We start from the raw sequence: 27,721 nt of genomic DNA on the forward strand, positions 1-27,721 counted from the left end.
AAGGTGAGTGCTATGGAGAAAAGAACAAGGTAGAACAAATCATGGGGCATCCTGAGGGGGCCGATTTGCAGCTGTAAATTAGCAAATTTAAAGGCTGAATTCCTTCAAGAGGTAACTTTTAATCAAAGCCTGAAGTGAGAAAGTGAACCATGTAGATATCCAGGCAAAGTATCTGCCAGTCAATGGCCCAAAGGCAGGGGCACACCTGAGGTGTGCGAGGAACACATGGAAGTCATGGGCTAGGGAAAGAGAGAGAATAGGAGATTAGGCCTGAGAGGTATGAGAAATGGAGTCATTGGGGCAGGGTTTGAGAAGAGGGATGACTCAAAGGATATATGTTTTTACGTGCATTTTACAATGATCGTTGTGTGTTTTCATTTGAACAGTCTTTTAGTACATTATTTTTTACTCTGCAACAGCAGAACAAAGATTGTTTAAAATGGTTTCTAAATGATCTCCCCATGATCAGGCACCACAGGCTGCTAAGTAATAACAGCCCTCCATCTATGGCCTGCACGTGCCCCTGGAAGGGCAGCCTTTGCTATCGTTCTAACGTGCTCGAAGTTGAGCTGGCAAAGATAGAAAACAGCCTGCACGTTTCTTCTGCAAAACTCGACTGGAGAGCCAAACATTTCTTTCGGTTGGTTACAAAATAAAAAAATATGCCTTTGCCAACTCTGCGGGAGAAGCAAACTCCCGGAGTTTGCCTTTGCTAATTTGTCCAAGTCGTGCAGTCGTGCTGTGGTTTCACTCACTGCAGACACTGCTCAGCTCCAGCCCCACAAACGTCTCCCGTCTTGGGCTTCTCCGCCCCCGGCGGAAGCTGCTGCTAGCCCCTGCGGTCACCACCTGTTCAGGCGGAACCCGCGAAGCGCGCACCTTCGCCCCGGGTCCTTTCCCTCCCCGGCTCACCCTTCCCTGCGGAGCGCCCTGCGTTCCCTCGCCCAGGCCGGGCTTGCAACTTTCCTCGCAGCCTGGCGCCTGCCCCACTTGGCTGGCCCTCAACAGACGCTGCTTCCCTCAGCGCTTCAGCTCCCGAGCTTTCCGCGGAGGGGCCAAGCGCCCACACCCCCGGCCCCGGCCTGGGAGGGCGGTGAGGCGGGCGCACGCGCCCACCCCCACCCCCCTCCGCCCCCTGCGCCCCTCCCCGCGGGCGGCGCAGCTCCCCCTGCAGCACCTCCCCTCGCGGGGAGGGAGCCAGAGGGGGCTCCGGGCGCCGCGCTGCAGACCTGCTCCGGCTGCTCGCCGCGCCGCTCTCTTCCGACAGCTGCAGCAGTCGCCGCGGCGCCCGCAGCTCCTCCCTGGAGCCGAGGGGACGAGCGCGCCTCTCCTCCGCTCCCAGCACCCCCAACCTGTTCCCCGCGCGCAGCGGTGCATTCGCCGCCCGACATGGATTTCCTCCTGGCTCTGGTGCTCGGCTCCTCGCTCTACCTGCAGGCGGCTGCCGAGTTCGACGTGAGGTGGGTTGGGCCCCGGGGCGCCCTCTTCTCCTCCTTCCAGAGCTAATTCCGCGGGCGCGGTGCTGGGGTTCCCTCTCCCCGCCCGGCTGCGAGGTCAGAGAGGAGTCTACCCGGCCAGAAGTTGGGCCACCGCACGGCGTCGGCAGGAGGAGAGCCGTCGAACCGCTCTCCAGACCGGTGGCTGCCCGAGGCTGGGGAGGGCGACCCCTTCGAGTCCTGGAACCCAGCCGCGGCTCCCAGCTCCCGGATCGGGAATCAGGGCTAGGGAAGGAGGAAGGCTGGAGCCCGGCCCCGGGGCTCGGAGGGCGCGGGCTAGCTCCTAAGCCGAGGTGATGCGCAGGACACCTTTGGTCAGGAAACTCTGGCTCGTGATTTAGATTTCCCCACGGCCCTTCCGCGGGGAAACTTCCAGATGCCCGGGCCAGATCCCGGCCTGAAGCTGTCAGAGCCGCTCACACAAAGGGTAGGGGCGAGGAAGCGATTGGGCTTCCAGGGAGGACCCGTTTGCCTCCGCACTTGGTTTGCTTGCGGGAGGAGGACTCGAAATAAGGACTGAAAGGAGGGGAGCGCTACGTGTGTGTTTGTGTATGTGTACGCACGCACACACCGCTCACGAGACCTCGGGCGAGCCAGGCTGCAGCGTGCTCTGACAGGTTCCAACAACCCCCGGCTCCGTCGCCGCTGTCACTCAGCCGCTCCCCTGGCGGCGGCGCGCGGCGCTCTCTCCCCGCCGCGGGATCCGCTCTGGCGGGTGTGTGTGTTTGTGTCTGTCGGTCAGGAGGGCGTGCTTGGTTATCCCACCTCCTTGCAATTGTAGACCAGACCCGCTCCGAACGCCGAGCGCTGTGGCCGGTGCACAAACCAGGCTGGAACAGCCGGGAGAGATTTTAACCTGGGTCACACCGCCATCCAGTCTTCCTCTTTCAGAGACACCCCCCCCCCCCCCCAACCTCTCCAGGTAGCCTTCTGAGCAGCCCCAAAGACAGCCGCACCTGTTTTCCTTGTAATCTTTGAACGAATCAATTCCACGATTGATTGGCTTTCTTGTACCTGGAGGGGAACAGGAACCGAGGAGAACCAGTGGAGCGCTTAGAAGAGCTACCGCTTGTTTACCACCTGGTTGGAGGAAATAGAAAGTTCGAGGTTATTTTGTGCTTTGTGCTCGCGGGCATAAGGGGAGATAAAAGAAACGGGAATTGAAAAGATTAGGAGTGTTTAAGAAAATGTGGGTAGCGGCCAGAGGCTGTTTTATTTTATTAAAGCAATTCTTTGCCCACGTGTTGTGCATTTCTAGCACGCACACATTTGCAATAAGAAATACATCACATGGTATTGCGTTAAGATTTTTAAGGTAGCTTTAAGTTTAAAACAGCCAATTAAAATATTGAGCCTGTGGGAGTAAAAAGTCAGGTGGGAATCTAAAAGAAACGATTTACCAAATAAGGTGTCAAAGTGGAACCTGGTGGATAAATTGGTATCCTTGAAATTGAATACTTTTAGTCCTTATTTACATTAATGAGGAAGATAACAGGGATTGTTGATGCAGGAAAGTTTCACACCACAGGGACACTTGAGATGTTAGCTACACTTTAAACTCTTCCAGGTTTTATTTAGACTTCTTTTTCTAATACTTCTTTATTTTCTGGGAACATTTTCTGCCAAAGAGTCCTATCTCGAAAAGAGATCTGTTTCATTTGATTTTGAGGACTCCCATCTTTCTGCCCCTTCCCACATCTTCTCCTTTCCAAGGCAGAAAATGTAAGGCAGATTTTTTTTTTCTTTCTGCTTTGACATGTCATATTATTTAATACTTTTCAGTTTATGATAAATCAGTCAAAACTGGTTTTCCCCCAAGTAACAGGTGTGGGTCTTTGAGGAATCTGTTTTATTTCAAGCTTCAGAAACCACCCTGTGAGTGTCAGCCTTGAGAATTCTTGGTTTTAGCTGATGCTATTTCCATATTACAAAGGATCTTCCCCTCCTTTTCACCGTGCTCCTGTGTGTAGTACATATGTTTAACTGTCTGAAATTTGGAACTAGATCACAGCAGAACTATTTTCCTGAGTTTTATCCTTAAATTTCTGCTGGCAGGAAAGAGTTCATAGTAGATTGTTGGGTGTGATTTAAATTCTTTTTTAAAAGTAATACCAGAGGAAATAATTTTTAATTTCAAAAGTATCTTTATTTATTTTGAATCTTTTTGTTCGGTAGGTGGCCCAGGCAAATAGTGTCATCCATTGGCCTGTGTCGTTATGGTGGGAGGATTGACTGCTGCTGGGGCTGGGCCCGCCGGTCCTGGGGACAGTGTCAGCGTGAGTATCCTCTCTGGGAACTTCAGCTCCCTATGGGGTGCGGCTTTCCACCATTATTCATGGCTTCACTCTGCACATCAGTGGGCTCATTACTGAGCAAGACTTGGTGGTGTGGTTCTGACACGGGAGTTTTCAGTTCCTGACTCCTTATCTTGCCTCTTTCAACCGGAGCCAGCTGTACGTAGCAAGGGGCCAGCTTTGTCAGTCACAGAAGAGCCACGTATGATGCTTTAGCATTTGTCCCCAATATCCCCAGCTCCTGTTTTCTCATCAGGCTTTTTCTTTTCTGTGCTCCAGACTCTGAGATGGAGGTAAGATAATGAGTCTAGACTGTATTTACACTAAACAGTCTCTGAACCTTATAGCACTAATATAATCCTTACCATACCTGTTGTGGAAGGTAGCCTATTTGTAAAGCCTTTTTTTTTTTTTTGAAGTGAGATTGTATTGACTATTCTAAATAGACCACCCACTGTAATCAAATAACACCTCTGAAATAGCATAGTTTTTATTTTCTGTAAGTAATCAACATCATGGAATAAGTGCCACATCAGAGTACTGATTTTTTACCTTTTCCATGGATATTTTAATAGCAGAAATTAGAACCACATCATGGAAGTTTGAGAAATTGGTTCCCAGAAACTGTATTGGGATCTCAAAATTGTATTCTATTCCCCTACAAGAAACTCTGCAAATGATCAAGTAAATTTCTGGGCATCTGTCATGTCTGGTGGGATGATGGGAACACAGTTGGATTCCTCATATCCCAGTGCTCACGAGAAAGGAGCTTAGAGGAATAGAGAAGTGAAGTGAGGAAGGCTGGAGCCAGACAGGGCAGAGCCCTACAGATGTGTTGGCCGTGGGAGGAATAAATTTAAATTCAGGGAAGCTAGGAGTTCCCACAGCTATGTCCATCTTTGAGAATTGTGCATGATATCTGCCCTTAACTTTGCGAAGAAGGAGGGAGAATAATATTAACAGGTTGACATCTCTGGTTGGAGATGGAAAGGTAAAAGGGGACTAAGGTTTTTCTGTTACCTGCAAGGCACTGGGCTAGACTTTTTGCACTGTTGGGCCATTTCGTCTTTTAATTAAGGGAGATGATGGTAACTCCAGTTTCCAGTAAACAAAAGAACTAGGCAAAGCTGCTGTGCCTGACAGGTTAGTTTTTTTTAAGTTTTTAAACATGTATTCATTTTTGAGAGACAGAGCATGAGCGGGTTTGGGTGGGGGGGGGGGGAGTGCAGAGAGAGAGGGAGACAGAATCTGAAGCAGGCTTCAGCCCTGAGCTGTCAGCACAGAGCCCGACATGGGGCTTGAACTCATGAACCGCGAGATCATGCATGACCTGAGCTGAAGTCGGATGCTTAACTGACTGAGCCACCCAGGCGCCTTTCCACTGGTTAGTTGTTTTTAAGGGAAGATGGTCAAAAAGAAGAATGGTGCCTGGTGGAATAGTCTTCTGCCCATTATACCACAGTGTCAAGAAGCATTTGCACAGCTGGAGGCCACAGGTGTGGAAATTGAAGAGCAATCCGCTTTTGATAATCAAAGCGCGAAGAGAGGATGGGCTCAACACACATACCACACCGTCCCCAAATAAAAAACATGAGTAATTTCTTTGCGGGAATGGAGGTAATTTCCCCCTTTGCTGCCTTAATTGTCAGGATTATTAAAGTGCTTTGGGGTGTGCAGGGTCTCCCAGCCCGACGGAGGACAAGGCTGTTCTGGCAGAGTGCCCCGAGCAAAGTGGAGCGCACTGTCCCTGCAGACAGAGTGCCAGAGTGGACGGCCGGCAGAGGCGGAGGAGTCCATGTGCACTCTGCCAGATGTGCTAAAAGAATTCCAAGGAGAAAATTCCTCTGTGTCTTAGAGGTTCATCAACCGTGGAGTTCCCCGGAAAGAGCTTCTAAGAGCTGTTTTGCCTTTTTACATGTAGTTACGTTTTCTCTAGTATACACCAGCTTGGTGATTCTGAATTTAAATGAACGTAAAGACTTTGCACAGTTTCGGCGGCATTACCGAATTTAAACATCCAACATCCGAGGAAGTTCCTAGCAGAGTATTTTTCCCAGCAGAAATGAGCCACCATTTTATTATTTTCTATACCGTCGTTTTGTTTCTAACAGAGTGTAAAGTGGTGAAGTGTAGCATTTGATAGTAGTTATCTTTCTTCCTATTCCTTGAGAATCTGTGGAAGCTGCTACAATGACATGAGTCAATTATTGAAATGATAATGTTATAAAAATGTATAGATCCTGCACAAATCACAGCTTACCTTAACGGAGAATTGGTGGAAGTTTGAGAGGCAGCATAATGGAGGGGAACATGGACTCTGGAGCTAGACTGCCTGGGTTTAAATTTCAGTTCCACTGCTTATTAGCTGTGTGACCTTGAGCAAGTGATTCGACCTCTCTGTGTTTGAGTACAACACCTCATAGGACCATACCTGAGGTGTAAATGAGTTATTTGTAAAGCACATAAAACAATTCCTGGCACAGAGTAAATAGTATGTATGTGTTTGATGATGTGGGATGGGACACACCCATGCTATCAGATTCTTTGTTTTCTAGGCATGATAAATGTATTTTTGCATTTATACTGCCAAAATTTAAAAAATGATTCTAAGATTCTCAGTGATACAATAAAATAAAAAGCCTTTAAATTAAAAAGGGCCAGATGGATCTTTACCATTGATATTATAGATGGCAAACTTGTAAAAAAAAAAAAAAAAAAAAAAAAACAACAACAACAAAACAAATTCAAAGATGGATGTTTCCTTGTGTAAGTTTTGTTTTTGCAGAATCCCAGATGGTCCAAATGTCTCTTGTCAGCTTAGAGTTCCCCCCATCTTTGTTTTGCTATAAACAGGTGGAGGAATGTGGGGGCCAGAGGTCAGCTCAAAGTAGGAAGAAGAGCACCAAAGAGAGGCTTGCTGGGGACAAACAGAAAGCTCCCGATTAGTTTTTAAAGGAAACTTTTAATTTAAAAAAATTAAATGTTTTTGTCACTACATTTATTCAAGGAAAAAAATGCCTTGCTGTTCTTTAAACACTTACACTTGTAGGTAATGGATTACCTACAAAACTTCCAGAGAGCTTCTGGGAAATTTACTGTGAAAAATGTTTTTGCCTTTCTGATCCTTCGATAATTTTAGAGTTCTTACCCATGAGGACCGTTCTCCTTTCCTTATCCAAGGTCCCCTGGTTCTTGTGTTTCTGAATGATTCAGTTAGGAATTTTCCTTCAAATTAGCACAGCAAAGCAAAAGGAAACTATTCTTACCTAGACACAGAACCTCCAGATTTGTCCCTTAGAAGATGTGTGGAAGTGGGGGGAAGCCATGCCCTCATTATGTTTCTTATCAGCTCTCACGGTCTAGTTCGGTGACCCTTTGGTGTTTAATCCACTTGGTTGAGCATATGTAAGCCATTTTGACTCTATTCATGTGACTCAAATATATGTATTTACATAGAACATGCTGCTTTTCATGTTCACTTGCTACTTTCCTTTACATGGGCTTGTTTGGAGAGGCCAGTTGACTTTGCAGGGTGCTAGTGTTGCTCAGCCTCTGCCCCAGGTCACGGTGTCTAGCCACCAAGCCCCCGTCAGGCAGACTTCTCATCCTTCCCGCAGGAACTGAGGAAGAACGATGCTACCCAGACAGGCAGAGGAGCTGTCTTCCTGCTTCCTGCCCGTGCCACCTGACATTCTATCCCAACGTTCCTGCCTGGCTGTGGAAAGTAAGACCTGGTCCAGAAACAGGCAGATTGTGTTTTCATACTCCTTTGAGAGGGCATACCCTTCTCTCTATCCTTTGATTCTTTGTTTTATATTCTTTTAAAGAAGTTTTTATTTAACCTCCAGTTAGTTAACATACAGTGTAATATTTCAGGTGTACAATATAGTGATTCAACACTTCCATACAGTACCTGGTGCTCATCACGACTGGTGCCCTCTTTAATCCCCATCATCTATGTAACCTATCCCTCCACCTACTTCCGTTCTTGACTCTTAAACAGGTATCTACATATTGAGAATTCAAAACTTGACTTCTAATTGTCTTGGGCTTTATCTTCATGGACTGTTGATTGTGACTCTTTATGGTAAAGGGAAATTTTCTTAATCACAACGCACTGATAGTTCTATATGTACAGCACACAGCACCTTAATTAGATTTGTCACAAAATACTTGTTTCTTGTTCTGTAATTAATCTATTCCTTCACTTTCCCATCATATTAATGGTATACTTCGTTTTAGTGATTTCAACAATTTCTCCTGACAAGTGGAGATCTCTGTACAAAAGATTTCTCAGGGGCTGTGTATTTTATTTAAAACAACCGCGTATGCTGTGGAACCAGCTCTTAACTGAAAGCACCAGATTGTTTGGGACACCTGAGTGTCTCTGACTTTTATACCTGGTTAGCTAGTTAACTTTTCTCAGCTGCAGTCTTTTTATTTTACAAGTAGATTTCTCAGATGCGTTGCAGCTCTGAACTCCATCTGAGAGCTTCCTTAAGGCAGAAAGAGTGTGGAGGTTAAATATTGTATTTCTACGTGGTTGTCTTTTGGTTTACTTTAGATATTTGGTTGCATACGTAGCTATGACAGTAGTGTTTCCGTCCAAAGCACTCTTTAGAGGTGTGAAGAAAAATCCAAAATACAAGTTCTGTGTTTCGACAAAGATCGTCAGTTTCTGAGTTCTTTGGCGGTCACTGAGCATTTTGTGGTTTCCGAAGGAAATTACGTGAATTCGGGTGGTTTTGTATCATTTTTCCTTAAAACGAGGCAAAATGCAGCTGTTCTGTTATGTTTTTCTGAAGGTTTTTGGAACGATATAAAACCTATACCTAGAGGTTGACTTTATTAGTTCTAAACCTCATTTCTTCCCACCTCCTCCCTGAGGTTAGCAAAGGCTAAAACTGTACAATTGTCCTGGAAAGTGAAACTTTTGAATTCTTATCAATGTTAAATAAATTTATAGGCTAGTGTGACATAGGGACCGAGAAACAGTAATTTATTCTAAAACTATTTTGGAGTTGTCAAATAATTTTGCTGGATAATATATATTACTGGCTAAGGATTGTGGATGACCGGAAAGACTGAAGAGCAAATTGTTAAATTCTTTCTGTACTTCAAATGAAAAGGTTATTAGTTTTAGTAGAGATTTTGATTTAGTCAGTGAAACATTTAGATTTCATATTTCATTTGTTACTTGTATCTAGGTTCAGAAACTTGAAATGGAACGTGATTTATTGATTTTTGCTCCCTATACTGGTTTCCTGTCCTCAGCACACAATTATATAGATTACACCTTTCTTTGCTTATTGAGATTTTGAAAATTTTTCTTTGAAATAATCAAGAGTAAATGAGAAATACTGGAATTGGCTTTGAAGGTCACACATAGTGCTCCCCCAAAGAGAGGTTATTCCTAGTGAGTGCCTTTCCATGTTTACTCAACAGCGCTAGCAACCTCCATTGAATGTGAGAGATAAACCTTTTTATGCTCATACAGTCACATGTGCAAGAGAAACTGGGAGTCTCAGGTGGGAGCTGTGTTGAAGATGGCCGGCAGGTCCTGGGTCCAGTTTAATGGAGCTGGGCACACTTCACTATTTTAAAGTTGTTAGCTTCCTCCTCTATTTTGGGGTGGGTATGCAGATTTTTGGTTCTTTGCTTTTGGGTTTTTTTGGGTTTTTTTGTTTTGTTTTGTTTTTGTGGTAGGAGTAAAAGCAGTTCAGTGGACAATCTTATAACTACTTTTCAGCACGAAACCCGCATCTCCAAATCCTCAGGAAGTGGAGTTTTTAAGATTATTCAACTACCACTTTCCGTGAAAAGGTTATTTAAGAACACCATGTACTTTGAGTAACTTCAAGTGGTCTTGGAATGCAGATTCCAGACTAAAATCAGTGTTGAAGAAGTTTGACCTTTTCAAACAGGTAGTTTTTGAGTATGTGGAGTCTTGAAAGTTAAGTTTCCCAGAAATGACTTTGTTTCTTCATTCTCTTCTGATCTTTATATAATACTTTTAAGATCTACTGATTCCCTAAGATCCCTTCATAGAGTTAATCTGGAAAGGCCTTAACCTTTATGGATTGGAAATGTTAGTGCTTCACAAGCTGGGACGTCAGGCCACGTAAAGGGAAGCACTCTCGTCGCTGCACAGTCAGCTGCTACATGTGCTGCTTCAGAGTGCATGTACACGTCCACACTGGTACCAAGGACGCACTTCTGGCCCCAGAAACAACACTGTGTTTCTGCTTGAGAACTTTTGGATAAGCTCTGAAAAATACAGGTGTGTTTTTCCTCCCTCATTCCCTGTTACAGCAAATGTAATAGCATTTTTGAAGGGTGCATTTTATCTGTAGAATTCAGGTTATATGCATTTTGAGTCCTTTGAATCAACTGAATGCTTTTAAAGCGATAATCCAGTGATGTTGAGGGAGTCCATGCAGCATCCCTTGGTGAGTAATGGAAGATATCTATCATAGGGGCTGGGCCTTCATCATGCTGAAGATGAAAGGGAGGGAGAGGAAGGTTCTGATAGCCTAATCCTCATTACTCCCCCTTCCTTCCTCACCACCACACATAGATATTGTCACCCCTTTCCCACCAGTTTGATGCAGGTTAAAATGTTTTCCCCATCAATCTTCTAAAAATATTTATTTTGTCAGAGAAAATGCACTTATTTTTTTTCATATATCCCTCCTCAAGAGCAATGAATATTATCAGCTTTTTGTGTACCTTTCAGAAAGAATTTACATACTTATGGACAAATTCCTATATCTTCTCTACCCCATCTCTTTTGTCCAAATGAAAGGCACACTGTATACATTGTTCTGTACCTTCTTTCCCTTAACAATATATCTTGGAAAGCTTTCTTTATTATCAGTATATGAAGAGCCTGCTCACTTTTTTTAAAAATGGATTTGTAATACTCTATTACATGGCTGTATCATAATTTATTAATCAGAATCTTCTTGACGGACATTTGTGTTGATTCTAATCTTTTACTAATGCAAACAATTCTAAAATAAGTAACCTTGAATATACAGTGAAGAAATATTGTTTTGGATGTGTTCTAGTATTTTCTACATATGCGTTCGTAGTTTTGACTAATTGATCAAAGGTTTCTTACATGGTAGTTAGTAGGTGATGGAAAAGACTGGATTGCACTGCTGACTTAAGGCTCTGGCAATTCCGTATCCAGAACCTGATATGTTGCTTGATTCTAGGATACTCTGATCCCTGCTCTTTCCCTCCAAAACCCCTCTGATAAGTCCGTGAAGGACCCTTTGTCCCTCCTCTTCATCTGTTTCTTCTTGACCAGAGGCAACTGTCTGATATTGTGAGGATGGAGTGAGGTTTGTCTGTTTGCCAGGATTTCCACCAGGATTTAAAAGTGACTTTAAAACCATAGAGGTGTAACTTTTCTATTAGTTATTCTAACCTTTATCTTAATTGTAAACTTAAATCATTTTATTTTAAAAATTAAATGCATGCCTAAGTCAAATATTAAAAGACTCGAAGACAGGGAGAGGGTAGTGAAAGTAAGCCTTTCTAACTTATTTTTCTGACACCTAGTTCCAACCCCCAGGAACTGTTTCTTAGTGATATTTGCAGAGATTTCTAAGCATTTGCAAAATTATCTTTGTTCATAAATTGATAACACAAAATAGGATTATTCTCTATCTTCTTTTCTCATATATTGCATTTGGAAATCAGTCCTTATCAGTTCATGTAAGCATGACTCATTCTTTTTTTTTTTTTTTTATTTTAACGTTTATTTATTTTTGAGACAGAGAGAGACAGAGCATGAACAGGGGAGGGGCAGAGAGAGAGGGAGACACAAAATCTGAAACAGGCTCCAGGCTCTGAGCGGTCAGCACAGAGCCCGACGCGGGGCTCGAACTCACGGACCGCGAGATCGTGACCTGAGCCGAAGTCGGACGCTTAACCGACCAAGCCACCCAGGCGCCCCCATGACTCATTCTTTTAAATGGTTGTACAGTTTACCATTATATGGGTGTACCTAATTAACTTAAAAATCCCTATCTATGCACATTTAGGTGATTTTCAGTATTTTGGTTTTATGAAATGTGTTGCAGTCAGTATCTTTACATATTCATCATCACTGTTACAGTGATAGGGACATCCTACTCTTATGTAAGTACAGTAATTGAAGAACTCTCATTTTACTTTTATAAATTATCTGATAAAAATATGTAACTTAGGGGCGCCTGGGTGGCGCAGTCGGTTAAGCGTCCGACTTCAGCCAGGTCACGATCTCGCGGTCTGTGAGTTCGAGCCCCACGTCAGGCTCTGGGCTGATGGCTCGGAGCCTGGAGCCTGTTTCCGATTCTGTGTCTCCCTCTCTCTCTGCCCCTCCCCCGTTCATGCTCTGTCTCTCTCTGTCCCAAAAATAAATAAAAAACGTTGAAAAAAAAATTAAAAAAAAATATGTAACTTAAAGGAGATTCAAATTTGCATAATATTACACAGTGGAAACCTTCCTTTTAGCCACTTCTTATTTTTGATTCCTTAGAAGAGAGTTTAAAAATAATAGAATTGGTTTCTTTGTTTCTATTTGTTTATGTTCTACCTTGTTTGGGGAAGGATATGAAGATGGCTTCCAGGAATGCATGCAATAGAAAAACAGAATTAACAAGGGCTAGGGGAAGGAAAAAAAGGATACAGTAAAAGATAAGTTGTTGGGAGGAGAGTTATTATTAAAATATAGATATGTAAGACTTCGGTCCTAAATATGTCTTCTAATTTGGCTCTTAGCTTCCGGTAGCCAAAGGAAAAATAAAAGTGTCATTTTCATACAATTCATGATGTTTGTTATGGGATAGACGAGTTATTTGGGGGAAATTGTGGCTTTTCCCATATGTAAACTTTCATGTGGTCCCTCACAGAGCAGTAGTGAATGGTGGAGTGGAAGGGGCCACAGCAACATTTCTGTCCTGAAGGGAGAGGGAGAGGGAAAAGGAGAGGGAGAGGGAGAGGGGGAGGGGGAGGGGGTGGGGGAGGGGGAGGGAGAGGAGGGAGAGTCTGGCGCAGGGCTTGATCTCAGGAACCTGGAGATCAGGACAGCTGAACTGCTGAAATCAAGAGGTGGAGTCAGACTCTCAACTGACTGATCCACCCGGGTGCACCTGGTGGTGGTTTTACAAACCCATTTCCTAGAAGATCCTCTGATCTAAGATGAGGACTTTAATTTTTTTTTTTTAATGTTTTCATTTATTTTTGAAGGAGAGAGAGAGAGAGAGCATGAGCGGGGGAGGAGCAGAGAGAGAGAAGGAGACACAGAATCCGAAGCAGGCTCCAGGCTTTGAGCTGTCAGCACAGAGCCCTATGCGGGGCTCAAACTCACAAATTGTGAGATCATGACCTGAGCCGAAGTCAGATGCTCAACCGACTGAGCCACTCAGACGCCCGAGAACTTTACTCTAAAAGCGCAGTTCATGGGAAGTTTAAGAAGCATTATCTACATATTTAGTTTCTGATAGCTCAGTCCAGCCCAGAATAGCGTGATTTGTGAACTCTTTAGGACTTTTAGGACAATTCCAGGTTAGAAAACACAGTTTGAAGTTAGGATCTCTCTGTGTCCTGAAGTTTGGTGTATTATCAAAGTCTATTCCATACTGCTTGCTTGTTTGCTGGCTTGCTCTTTCTCTCCCCTTCCCTCCTTCCTTCCTTCCTTCCTTCCTTCCTTCCTTCCTTCCTTCCTATTTTAAAGATCAGTCAACAGCTTATAGAGTTGGTATCCAGAGGCTTTGTAAATGGAGTGCAGATAGATGTCTTCTATTAACCAGTATAGAGGGGTTCTGCAAATAAGTCAGTGGGAGAATTTTTTTTTGTCAATTTTGTATGAGTTACTTTTGTATTCATTGGATATCAGCACAAAAGCTCATCAACGTTTTGCTATGGCTTAATTCATTTCTAAGCAATTATGGGTTGGGATAAAAGATGAGGCACAAACATTGCCTCCAGGCATCATTTATCCTACATGAGCTGTTAAATGAAATAGGACCAGTGAACCCAGGAACATCAAACTCCTTGACCAGTGCTCATTTCCCCAAAGCTCTTGATTGTTGCAGATGTTCAAAGGAGCCAAAATAACCCTTAGTTTTTATCCCAGTTTCCCTGGATCTCATGAAGGGCTCTTATAAGTAAGTCACTTAGGCCTGAATAGACTCAAAGCGGAATCTGTGGTAAGTACTTTTCATGTTCCTAACCAGACTCAAACTTGACTCCTTTTCACTGGGGTGTGAGGAAGAACTGGTTCTCCTGCAGTCCTCAAGCCCCAGGGGGCAATGGAGCCTAGAACCCTAGTGCACACAGGTCCTCAGAGAATCTCTCTCTCTCAAAGGAAGATAGCTCAGTGTGTGGCTTAAGAGGGCACCAATCAGTCAGTACCCCATCTCCTCAGGAGAAGCAGAGAAAGGAGCTTTGAATGCCTTTCCTCAGAGGTCAATACCAACCAAGACTCTAACCTGAGAATGGTTACCTATGTCAGTCAACCTAGAAGGGAGCTAAGAAGTTTACATTGCTCGGGCCAAGACCTTCTCTTTTTTCATGGGAACAAGTAAATGATCGGTTCTCAAAAATCATACAATGCAGCCAAAATAATGTGGCTTGAAAACATTTCAAAGTGATATCAGTCACTACAACCATAGAAAAATATCAGTAGCATAGGCCTAATGTGATTGACGGTGCATCCTTGGGGATCTATCAGGGCAAATTAGTTGCAAAATGTATACCTAGTTACTAAAAATTGATTTGTTACTAACTATAGAGTTCAGTTAAATAATACCAAATTAAAGAAATTTTCCATTTTAACACTCCATAGCTTTTAACTTTTCTGATTTCATCACTTAATTAATAGTAGTGCATAATTAGATAATTATGGTCATACTAGAATTTCTAATAAAATTACTAATAAAGCCAGCATAAAGGAATGCATTAACATTGAAGCCCAGATAGGATAAAGTTTTATTATGTGTGGTAAAAGAGTGACAGATATTTATGTGTTCTTTGGATTTTCTTTCATAGATTTCTCAAGAATTTTAGTATAACTTAGTCTGATGAAACAATGTTAAGTGAACTTGTTACTATGGAGGGGAAATTTATCAATAGGCCAGGCAGTTTCTTAGCTTTAGAATATAGTAGTTGACTTTGAGGAAAAAAATTTTTTTTCTAGTTATATTTTATTACAAACCCTCATTTTCTGCCATACATTGATTGAAAGCTGGAGAGATCTCCTTGGTAGGTACTAGGTGTCAGGAGAGAGTCAATTTGCCACTAGTTACTTGCATGTGGATAATCTAGAGTCAGTTAAATTTTATTTTTTTTAAAAGTTCGTTTGTTTTTAGAGAGAACACATGCTCCTGTGGCGAGTGCATGCAGGAGACAGGCAGAGAGAGAGGGAGAGAGAGAGTCTGAAGGACTCTGCACTGTCAGGGTCAAGCCCAACGAACCCATGAGATCATTACCTGAGCCGAAATCAAGAGTTGGATGCCCAACTGACTGAGCCCCCCAGGTGCACCTAGAGTCAATTAAATTTTCAAACTGAACATTTCATTTGGTCAGTACCTTTTTAACCTTTCTGTAGATTAATTACATAAATTCTCCAGAACCAATGTGTTTTCCCAAAGTAGCATCATCAGATCACAAGATTAGGGTTGCCTTTTGTACATATTATTGATTTCTGGTGAAATTTTAGGAAATATGTCATGGTTTAAATTTGCACTGATGTACACAAAGGAAGAAACAATTGGAAATTTCTGGATTTATGCTTACTTTGCCAAAAACAACGTTTCTTTCCCAAAAATCTTTAGCCTTATTTTCATACTTTAGAGTTCTCAAATTCAGTTTCTAAGAGAGATCCCTAAATGGTCAAAGGTATGTGTTGTGACATTTATGGAAATTACCTCCGTAGACCGACATCCAAATATAAGCTTCCTGCCACCCAAAATATTTTTCTAAAGCCTTTGGTACCTCCTGTTTTATTTCAGTGTTAAAATTTGTAGGTACTTAGTCAAATCTTTGCATGCCCACAAATAGCAAATAGGTAAACACAAATTGTAGCTCTTACTGTGTTTTTTTTTAACATGCCTGGGTGCTTAGAGTTGATTTTATATACACTTACTATGGTAATAGCTTCTAATGGATAAATCGTCCCATGTTCAATACGGTTACATAAAGATTTCATGGTGTTTCACATAGATAATGGCGGTTTAAGGTCCTTTGTCCCTTGGATTGAGTTTTAAAATCATCGATGAATTAAAAGATTCATCGTATCTTAGTGTCTGTGTACAGTCAAGAACTAAGACATTCCCATGTATAGTTTCTTTTCCCAACTAAGGCAGAAAAAAATTTTTTTGAAACAATTGGGGGAGTTGGGGGGAAACTATAAAGAAATGATTTGTAGCTTTGTTAAATGTTCTGTTCTCTAATCTTCTGTTGGATTCTGATGAATTCTGTAGCTCTAAGACTTACAAAGTAGTGGGCTGAAAGTTGGGATCATCCAAATTACTCAAAATATGCTGTTCATGGGATCTGTTGTCCTGGATATTGATGCTTTAAATGTCCAGTGTTGGATTGTTGTCTATGAATAGAGTTTGCCAGGCTAATATATAATATAAATTTTTTTGACAATGAGAAATGTAGTGTGAAATTTAAGGTTACATTGTAGAGAAGTTTTTAGATTTACTACTTTTTCTAGCTGCAGATTAGGGTTGAGAGGTAGAAGTGCAGTGTCAGGAAGGACCTTTTCCTTTCATGCATGTACCTGGCATTTGTCACCTGTAAAATGTGCATATGTCATGCTGTGCTCTTTGCTTAAGAGGCTGTGCGACTCCTGTCTGGAGCATGTGGTAATTTTATCAGTCTTAGTCTGGGGCATTGCATCATTTGCTTTTCTAAGGTTATGCTTAACCTAGCATTTGTGCATTTTGTAATTAATTTACAGTGAAGTAAACCATACACTAGAAAATAGGCATACATTTGGATAATAGGTGGGTTCAGTTCTTTAGGGTTTCTCATCCCTCATTTTTTTTTTTTAATATTCAAAACCTAGGATTGACTTCATATCTGTAAACCTGCGTTTTGCAGGCCAGAAAAACTAATCTCCAAATAGTTTAGTTTCTCTGGATTATGTTGGCCACAATTTCATAAAATCATCAGTGTGCTTATTATTTTTAACCATGCCTCATATCACCAAGAGCCCTCAACAAAGTTCATCATAGCAACACTCAGGTGAAATGAAGCAATGGTTCTTGGGCAGGTCACAGGAAAGTTCTAGACTTGTAAACTATGAGTGGCTTGGCTTTGCTGTCAGGTTGCATGTATTTGCTACCGTGGCTGTTTTACAATGGCTGTGGAGAAACAGATTAGCAGGAGAAGATGGGGCAGATATTTCCATACTATATGCTGCTAATGAATCCTATTTTAGTGCTTCTCACAGTGGTCTTTATATCACAAAAAATACACGTAGGGCATTTATTTTTGGCGGCTTTCACAAAAATTGTGGCGACAGTTGCTTGTGAAAATTTCCTTATGCATCAGTAGAGGCTAGACCCCAGAAACTTCTTGGAAATAGTCTACTCCGGGTTTAACATTGCTTTGACTTAAAATGCAGTTTTGTATAGTTTTCAAAATGCAAATTTTAAAACATGGGCTAAAATCTCATGCTAGAAGCCTTATTTAATGGATATACATATCGATACCATACATTTTACTAATCTACATGTGTCAAGGCTGACTTACATAAAGTAGGAGAAATGTGACCCAACTTAAGATATTAGAAGACAAAAGTAAACTATACAGAACTGTTTGGCTGCTTTGTACTAATATAATGAGTTAGAAAGTAATGATGTTTGCTATTCTTTATTGTTTACCTTTATTTAAAATCATTTTATTTTTCTCGATAAATTTGATTATTTACAATTGGCAGTTAAAGAGTATTAAAGAAACGGTATCCTTTTATATTTTTCCCTTATAATACATAACCATAGGCATAAACAATTGTCCTTAATATGTGATCCAGAATGTAATTTGCAATTTATGCTTTGATTTATTTTCAGCCTTTTGCTAAAATTGTACCTGATATATTTCATTATTCTATTTTAAGAAATGTGTCAACATCAAGATATGGTGAGTTCTTTTAAAGTTAACATCAACAACAATAAGATACAAAACACTAATTTATTATGAACCTGACCAATATGAAAAATATCTCTAACAAGCATATATGTATATATAGACACACATATATGTATATGTGTGTGTCTGTATGTGTATATATATGTGTGTGTGTGTATATATTGAGATATATATATATATATATATATATATATGAAAAAATATGTGCCTTTAAAAATACAGAACAATCATTCTGGATCAATAGTTAAATTATTGTGTCAAATTGGGCTTAGAATATTTTTCATCTGGTATTACCCAAAAAAAGGCTCCATTCACTGAATTTTAATTTATGAAAATAAGTACATAAATCAAAAGTTGAAGCCAATATTTTACGCCTTAAAGAGGGAAGGTATTAATCCACAAAGAAGTAAAAAATCCCCTCTTCCCTTACCTCTAGGACCTCTAGGCTGGTCAAATCCTAACCATTATTAGTATTATTTCAAGTTTCTTCCGTTTACTTTCATTAAACCGGGTTATTTATGTATCTTCAAGTGAAATGGCTGAGCTTTCACGGTAATTCTTGTTGCTATTGACAACCAAAGCAGCCATGCAAGAAGAAAATGCTGTGGAAGGAAAGAAAAAACAAACCTTAATTCCTCCCCAAAGTTGGAGAGAGAAGGGAACACAAAATATGTAAGAAACAGGTAAGTAAAGATCTATCAATTTAAAAACTACCAGCCTTGGTTACTAATTGATTCACAGTTCTAATTTTTTTCAGATATTTTGTCCAACACTCATTTAAATAAAAGGATACTGTCTCTTGGGACCAAAAATTAATATTCTGAAAATGAAAAATTGGATTGGAAAGGTACAGTGCCGTGAGCAGTCTGAAATCTTCTAATTTAGAATTTGGACTATGGAAGAATAGCACAACTTCACTTGGTTAATATTTTTGTTACAAAATGTTTTTTAATGACAAAATGGTGACTAAAATATTACTATTTTAAACATGTCCTAGATTTTTTTTTTTTGTTTCAGAAAAGCACTGAGAGTTGAATATGTGTAAGTCTCCGGGAATGTAACAAGTTGCTAAATACCCAAGTCCAGCCTCCTTACAGAGAAAAGATCTGGAATTTCTTTTTTTGGACATTTGTTTTGCAGCTTTCTACGTCTTAAGGCAGAGAATAGCCAGGATAAGGTGCCAGCTCAAAGGTTAGATGAACATATTTCTTGAAATAATTTTGGCTAATCTATGTCTTGAAAGGCATAACCTCTAAATAATAACTTTACAAAGCTATCAATAAAACTTAACCTTAGTTGTGTTTTTGAGTTGCCTTTTTTGGGGAAAACTATATTTTTTAGAGATGTACTTACTCTTCATAATTATGTAAGTTAATTTTATTTCAGTTATTACATTAAACTTTTCCCTTTCAGTTTATAATTCCTTTCTCCTGTCTTATGAATCTAATAAATTGACCTCCATTCTAACTTAAAGGACAGTTTATATTTTTAATACTTAAAGAAGCAAATTAAAAAAAAGTCCACCAAATGAAATTACTAACACCAGCCTATCATTAACCTGAGGGAATTGTATCTCATATCATTAATTCTCCGTGGAAGAATTCAGGTAAGAAATATTTTTATTGTGTAAAATATAAAAGATGTTATAATAGGACTTAGCAGTGTTCATGTTGTTTTGGTACAAAAAAGGTTCCTCATTTAAAATATTTTTGGAAGTGAATAGTGTCACTTAACAAATCACCCTTGTGACACTTTAGTGGGAGATTCTGGTGAAATAGGTGAAATTCTCTTTAGTGGAATTGGGGCCAAGAAGGCAATGTACTTTAAACTGATAGATAAAAGACACTAGCACATGTCATAGAAAATGTTTTTAAGAGAGGATTTTAATAAAAACATTTTGGGGAAAATTTGATAGTGCTAGAAGTAAAAGTTAAAGGGTTTCTTTGTTCAGGGGGATTTAAAAATAATCATAGTGTATGTATTTTATAGTTAGTAAGAGTTAATAGGTTTAACTAGCAGAACTACGGCTGAAGTTAAGGAAGCAATGCCAGGGAAAGTGCTGTTGAGCCTTGAACAATAGAGGTTTGAATGCACCGGTACACTTATGCATGGATTTGTTAAAAATACAGTACAGTACGATAAATGTATTCTCCTTACTTTCTTAATAACATTTTATTTTCCCTAGCTTGCTTTATTGTAAGAATACAGTATGTAATATATATAGCATAAAATAGGTGTTAATCAACTGTTTATGTTATCGGTAATGCTTCCAGTCAAAAATAGGCTATCAGTTGTTAAGTTCTTGGGGAGTCTAAAGTTATACACAGAATTTTGAGTGCAAGGCGGTTGGCACCCCTAACCCCTGTGTTGTTTAAGAGTGAACTGTAGAATGTGTCACCAACAGACCTAGGTTCAGGACCTATTCCTGTGACTTACCAATTATAAGATAATAGACATTTTATTTAACTTTTCTGAGCCACAATTTCCTAATCACTAGATCTACTTTGCAAATTGTCACTGGCTGTGGGTGCCTCATGCAGAACAATTCTTGATAAATGTTTGCTGTTATTAGTGTGTGGTCAATATGTAGAACATATAGAGTGTAATAATATATAACTATATATGGAATACTTTGAACACCTCAGTGTTTGACTAGAGTCCTTCCTAATATCCACAGATTAGCATGTTTTTAAATACATTTGTTTTTATGCCCATTTTTTGAAAGCAATCAACTGGAAGTGGATTTCTCATATTATTCATTTCTAAAAATAAAATTTTCATCGAATAGCTGTCTGTGTTTCTGAACCATTCCTTTTCCACATCTCTAATAATATCCATTTGCAAACCTCAGAGGGGAGTATGGATTTGGTTAGCTAACCAAAGGAAAAGGAACCGGAAGAAACTAGAATTCAATTGTAGAATTACATTTAGAGTTGCTATGACTTATTTGACAAACATTTGAGAACTTAGTGGAAGCAAGGACCTAAGTTAGGTGCTGGGAGAGATTGAAGGATTAGTAAAACATAGACTCTCTTTTGTGAGGAGCTAATTTGGTAAGATGATTGTCTCTTATTCCTGCTAGGATTCTAAAGTAGGAAAGAGTTTGGAACAAAGAGTTGAGACTGTTCAGAGGAAGAGACACTTCTTGCTGGAGAGGATCCAGGAAGATTTTATGGACTGGGTGGTGTTTAGTTGATTTATTCATTGTACAGAAATATACTGAGTGCTATTACCTGCTTGATGTCTCTGCACTGCAGATATCATTGCAATGGGATGAAGCTCTAGGCATCCATGTTGGTCATTGTCAATGTTGAAGGTGCACATATTAGGACAATACTGGGTGAGAGGTGTGTTTTGCAATAGGGTACAGCAAAAGCTGTATTAGCTGTGCTAATAGGTCAGATTTTGCATACAGGTGAACTTGGTTTCCCTTTCAGAGTATTTTAACATTTCTTGAAATAGTTGCCAGTGTTTCACAGGAAAAATGGTTGTCAGCATCAGATTTTGTTGCAAAATCGGGAGTCCTGTATTGCTGCAGGGAATCGGTGGGCTGGGGTTGGTTGCTCAGTGGCTGTCCTGTTTGGCAAAAGCATGTACTCCATTTTGCCACGTGGCTTACTCCTTCAGGGCAAATGCCTGGGACCTATAGGCATTTGAGGTTCTGGGGCTAATTTCTGAATGTTTTCCTGATTGGTAGTTTAGAGAACAGCCATTTGAGGCTCAGGATTAGAGGCAATTACAGTAAACCTGGTGAGCAGTTAGGTTTTATCTTAAGTAGTGGTAGTGAGAACACAGAGAAGGATAGGGATTGAAAGATACTTTTACAAAAGGAGGGAGAGGCATGTAGCATTAGGACAGTGGTGGGGAGCTCGGGCTTTGCAGACACCCACTGCTGGTGTGGCAGCTACCGCCACTGTGAACTGTGTTTTTGAGAAACGTACTTCACCTTTCTTAACAACAGCTTCTTTTTTGGTAAAGTGTAGGTGAGAGCCCTACCTCATAGGTTTTTATGAGGATCAAATGAAAAAATGCTTACAAAGCACTTGGCTCAGTAACTGCAGCATATGTTAATTCGCATTCAGTAAAATGGTGGCTGATGATGATGGTTGTGAGGAATGTAGAAGATGGAATCAAGGATGATGCCCGTTTCTGGTGTGTTAGTCCGTGACCTAGAGAACATTGAAGAAAGTGCAGGTGATGACTTCCATGTTCAATGTGCTATGTTCGGAGGGCTTGGTGAGACTTTGCAGTGGAGGGTGTGGTATGTGATTGGTCTAGAGCTCAGGGGCGAGATCTGAGAGGGACTCAAGCTGTGATCTGGTGATCTCTTCACCAGAATCCTACACAAAGCTTCCCTCCCCTCCTTCAGCTTCTTCAGTCAGCAATGATATTCATCGCTACTGTGTCCATAGAGGATCAACTTAAATCGTGTATGAAGAATGTGGGAGAGGGAAAATAGTACATTGCATGTTGGTTGAAATGTTATCTACTAGTTTTAAGTTTTTGAAAACCATTTTGACCAGGGAAAAAAATCACCCTGTACAAACGTTGCATCCTTTTTCCCCCTTGCAGTTGGCTTTTTCTCTTTTACATCACAGTGACTCCTAATTCTAGGCAAACATTCAACTCAAAGTGAATCATTGTTAGGAACAAATGGCCACGCTTATTTTGGAAGTTTGTATTCTTTCTTAATTCTTGTTTTCTTTGCAAACGTTCTGAAAATCAGCCCTGCCTCAAGTTCTAGCTTAGATGCTACCTTCTCTTCTCTGCCTTCCTTACCTTAGCAGTGGGAATTCTCCTGTCCTTTCCGTGCATTTAGCTGTAACATATTCCTGGAGCTTGTCTCACACTGCCCTGCCCAGTGGTTATTTGTAGATCTGTGTCATTCGTTCTGCTAGACCGTTAGTTCCATGAAGCTACTGTCGGTGTCTCACGTATTTTTATATCCAGTGCGGTAACTTCCACTGTGTCTTGTCCAGTTCAGCTCAGCTCGGCACACTTGTGAAGGTGTAAGGACCAGGACCTCTGTGAACAAGGGACGGAAAAGATACACAAGACATAATCTCAAGAACTAGATTGTGGTTTTCAGGAAGGACAATTTACTGGAAAAAATGAATATATTGAATTTGCCTGTCTTGTGACCTTGTTACATATCATAGATCTTAACTCTTTATGAAGGTTCCAAAAAGAAATTGAAAACACATAAAATATAGTCTGATTGTGGCATCTGCTGTTTACAATCCATTGATGGTTTGCAATTATGGATGGACTCCTGATTCTTTGAGTGTAAGGCCCTCCAGGCTGACAACTGCCTTAATTTTAAAGGATTATTTTCTGCTGTATAGGCACTGTGAGAGTGGACTGCTATTGTATTTTCAGACTGTCTGCTGCTTCTTGTATCTCTGGATTCTCTTACGCTGCTGGCTCTGCATGAAAGGCACTTCACCCATCCATGTGGTGAATTCCTACTCGTCCTTTAAGATTCAGTTCACATTTCCTCTTGTAAGCTTTTCCTGACAGTTTTTGCTACCCCTCCCTCTTTACAGAGAAATCTTTTTTTTTCTGTATTCTCTTAACACCTTGTACACCTGTCATATCCGTCTTGGTTGGGAGACCGTATGCTGTTTCAGAGAAGGTACTGTGTATTTAAAGAGCTCCAAGTCTAATGGAACTAGATAAGGAAAATAGCTAATGATGATACATAAATAACTTATGATAGAGGTATGTGCAGAGGCTTATGAAAGCAAGGGCTCCAAACTCAGAATGAGGGTCTAAAGCAAAGTGGAGATGGTAATGTTTAATCTGAGTAGTAGTGACGCCTGAGTAGATATTAGTCCAGCAGACAATGGAAAGAAGGACATTGCATAGAAAAGAATGGAAGTCTCAGAGTGTGTTGTTTTCTGGGAACTGCAATTAGTTGGTACTTTTGTGGATGTGATTGCAGATGAGGCTAGTGGGGTAGGCAGGGGTCAAATCAGAAATGTGGTGTTGGAGCTTGAACTACTACAATGAGCTGGGTAAACATGACGAGGAGTCGGTGAGTGAGTGAGTGTAAGGAGGAGAATATCATGGTGAAATCATGGGTTAGTGAGGTCCCTCTATTGGTAGACAGGCCTGGATTGAAGTCCATGGTACTGGAGGCAGGAAGGCCACTAGGCCACCACTTATTTACCCAGTCCTTCACTGATGGTCATTTAGGTTGTTTCTAAATTTCTGTTTAGGATTTTTCATCAGATAAATTTGGAACGGTAAATAAACTAATGTTTTCTTTAAAAACAGCACAAATGCGCCTCCCATCAAATCTATGCACGGTCACAAAAGTGATTCCATTTTTTAAAAATAGTTCTTTGTACATTTATTCATCTATTTTGAGAGAGCGAGTGCAAGAGAGAGCATGAGAAAGGGAGAGGCAGTGAGGGAGGGAGAGAGAATTCCAAGCAGCTTCTACACCAGCAGGATGGAGCCTGACATGGGACTCAAACCCACGAACCAAACCGTGAAACCATGACCTGAACTGAAACCTAGAGTTGGATGCTTAACTATGTCCGTAACTCTTTTAAACACAGGAATTCTGATTGCTGAAAGAAGTGATAATGGTTACATTAAAATTTTCTGGCCTTTTGCAGTGATCGCTCAGTAAACCTCAAAATTACAGCATCATCTCCTCAGCTAAGACAAATATAAGTATTTTCAATGAAAACAAATACTTTAATGTTTCCTTATATCCTAAAGAATTCTTACGTTATGAAATCAGTTCTCTTATAGATTTATTTTACTCCTTCCCAAAACCTTTTCTGACTCTCTTAAATCTGTATAATCGATCATTTCCTCTTCTGTATCCTTTACAAATGCATCTGTTATTAAGACATCTTTGCTTACTTTTGTCTTTCCTTACTGGACTTAGCCTCCTGAGGATGAGGACTTGGCATCTCATTCATCTGTATTCCCTCAGTTCTTAATACAATGTCTCAGACACTGGAGCCTTTCCTCTTTGCCATCCTTAACCTCATTATAGCTACCATTATATTAAGCTCTTACTGTGAGATGGGTACTGTCCTAAGCACTTTATTTGGATTTTTCTCAGTTGGCTGTTCCAGCAACTCTATGGATAAGTTCTACATGCACCATGTGGGTTTCCTATTCAATAAAAAATGGGAATTCTGGCAACTTTGTCAGATTCAACCTATGATCTGCATATTATAGCAGAGAGAAGGTGGGTAATCTGCATAGGTCATAGTGATAGAGTTGGGACCCCAGGGGTCTAACTCTAACACCTGTACTCTTAAACCCTCCTCAAGAGTGCACTGATAAGTGAACAGTGGTTCACAAGTGAAGTAATACTATTTGTCAAGGTGTGCATATTATTCTATTGGTGTTTATAAATTTTTCCCATTTTTGTGTTTGAAAATTTTCAACTCCACAGAAGTTTTGACAGTATAGGAACACCCATATATTCTTCTTCTACAATTATTAACATATTGTACATTTTTTTGCTCTCTATTTAAACCATTTGAAAGTACCTTGGAGACATAATGGCACTTCATGCCTAAATATTTCAGCATGCATCTCCTGAAAACAATGACATTTTAACTACAAATCACAGTATCATTATCATATTTAAGAAATTTAACATAGATACAGTACTATCCTGTAATAAGCAGTCTAGATTTCTCCAATTATCTCAAAAATTATTTTTTATGGATTTTTTTTTCTTTTGCATTCAGAGCCAATCAAGGATCACATAGTATATCTAGTGGCATTCCCTTTTGGTCTCCTTTAATTTAGAATAGTTCTGTCACTTTGTCTTTTTTTTTTTTTTTTTTTTTTTTTTGCTTTTTACAATGACGTTTTTTTGAGTGTACACCAACTGATTGGTAGAATGTTCCACAATTGATTTAAACTAAACCTTTTATGCAAGAATATTACATAGGTGGTCATTTATTACGATACTCCCATTGCACACGATGTAGTTCTATTTTTGGTGATGCTAAGTTTGATCACTTGATTAAGGTTCTCAGATTTGCCACTGAAACATATCTTCTTTTTATAATTAGTAACCTGTTGGATGATACATTGAAACTGTTTTGACTGTTCTGTTTCCTAACAAACTTATAGCCCATGAAAGCTTTAATATCTATGGATAGTTATTTCCAAATTAGTTATTTCAGTGGTTGTTGCAAAATTTTTTGAATTCTGTTATTCCTTCTGCGGGTTAGCTGTCATTCTTCTTTTTTTTTTTTTAATTTTTTTTAATGTTTATTATTTTTGAGAGAGACAGAGAGCAAGCAAGAGAGGGACAGAGAGAGGGGACACAGAATCTGAAGCAGGCTCCAGGCTCTGAGCCATCAGCATAGAGCCCAATGCAGGGCTTGAACCCACAAACCGTGAGATCATGACCTGAGCCAAAGTCGGACACTTAACCTACTGAGCCATCCAGGCGCCCCTAGCTGACATTCTTCTATAAAGAACTCTGTCTTCTTTTTTAGAATCACTTTGGACATATGGGTTCTTTCATTATTTGTTATCAGTTACGATTCCTATTTTTCTTTGTGCTCAAATCATTCCAAATTTGGCCAGTGGGAACACCCCCAAGCGATCTCCTATGTCCTTTTCACTTGTTTCCACCATTCTTTGAATACATCCGTGTTTTTTGTCTCAGCAAAATATTCCAGCTTCCCTGACCCAGCCCTGATTCCTTTATTGTGGAATGGTATTTAGAAACAAAGATCTGGGGGGCTAGGTGTGCTGATTGTTGCTGTTAACCTAAGAAAAGAGAAAAAGTAAAACCTATATCACACTTCCAAATAAGTAGTAACAATTTCTTATGTGTTCATAAAGTATCATTTGGTATTAATCTAAATTTCACTCTTATATCACATTAGAGAACAGGAAAATTAGAATTCTAAGTAAACTCAAAATGATAGCAACCTTTAGAAGATTTTTTAAGTGGTCAGCAATAGTGCTTAACTATGTTAAATAGAAACTGGTTTGAGATACAAAGGTGCAGATGCAGGCACTTACTTTCTCTGGTCTACTTCAGGAATTAAAAGTTAAATAGAGGAAATAGGTAATGGGTAAATATGTGTGAGTTGGATATTCCCAAAGGCCAAAATAAAATAAGATTGTCAGATAGCTCTTGGAAGATGACATTGCATAGACCAGAAACATTTGTATATTTTAACTTCATGCCCTAAATGATAAATTGATTGGCTGACTTAACGTTTGACTATAGCTCCTGATTAAGTTCTTAGTAAAAATAATGTTAGATAAAATGCAAGAGTAAAAGAAAATCGTAGATGTAGCACTCCTTCAGAAGAGATAGCAGTTATATACTTCATTAGTGATTCAGAATCTGGGATCTGTTACAGAACAAGCAATGGAGTGGGATTATGGCAAAATATTCTGGTTACTTTAATTTTCTTAAATTATAGATCGCGTTCTTAGCTGTAACTTTTCTTTCCTGAAAATGTAACTAAAATACCTTTACATCTTTAATCACTTTGACACTCTTACCCCTCTCATCCTTTCCTGCTTGGTGTTTTTCCTCTCCTCTTCTAAAGCCCCTCAAAATGTTAGGTTTTCTGGCTTTTTTCTTAATATAAGAACTAGCGGATTGACCATGAAACTGGGGTAAGAGTTCTTTTCTGGTATTGGGCAAGTCATTGAACATTCCATGCCTCCACTTCTGTGCTGGTAACATGAGGATAAAGTCTGTCTCTTTCCTGCCACATATGGATATTGTGAGGATGAATTTAACCAGTCATATAAAATGAGTTC

At 40.2% G+C, this 27,721-nt stretch overlaps 1 protein-coding gene across 4 annotated transcripts in view; it reads left to right on the forward strand.

Moving 5' to 3' along the window:
• The first annotated feature begins 776 nt into the window (after positions 1–776).
• NPNT (nephronectin) overlaps positions 777–27,721 on the forward strand; it is an 82,807-nt gene continuing 55,862 nt past the window's right edge. Inside the window, exons 1-3 of one of the 4 annotated variants that reach the window (XM_060654494.3) lie at positions 777–1,460; positions 3,672–3,772; positions 19,085–19,135. In XM_060654494.3, the coding sequence (XP_060510477.1) occupies positions 1,390–1,460; positions 3,672–3,772; positions 19,085–19,135 (223 nt within the window). In that variant the 5' untranslated portion in view covers positions 777–1,389. The remainder of the gene's footprint in view (positions 1,461–3,671; positions 3,773–19,084; positions 19,136–27,721) is intronic. The other 3 variants (XM_060654496.3, XM_060654495.3, XM_060654498.3) reach the window with 3 other exon arrangements.

This window comes from Panthera onca, chromosome B1, assembly GCF_046562875.1.
Source record: "Panthera onca isolate mPanOnc1 chromosome B1, mPanOnc1 haplotype 2, whole genome shotgun sequence".
Classification (NCBI taxonomy): Eukaryota; Metazoa; Chordata; class Mammalia; order Carnivora; family Felidae; genus Panthera; species Panthera onca.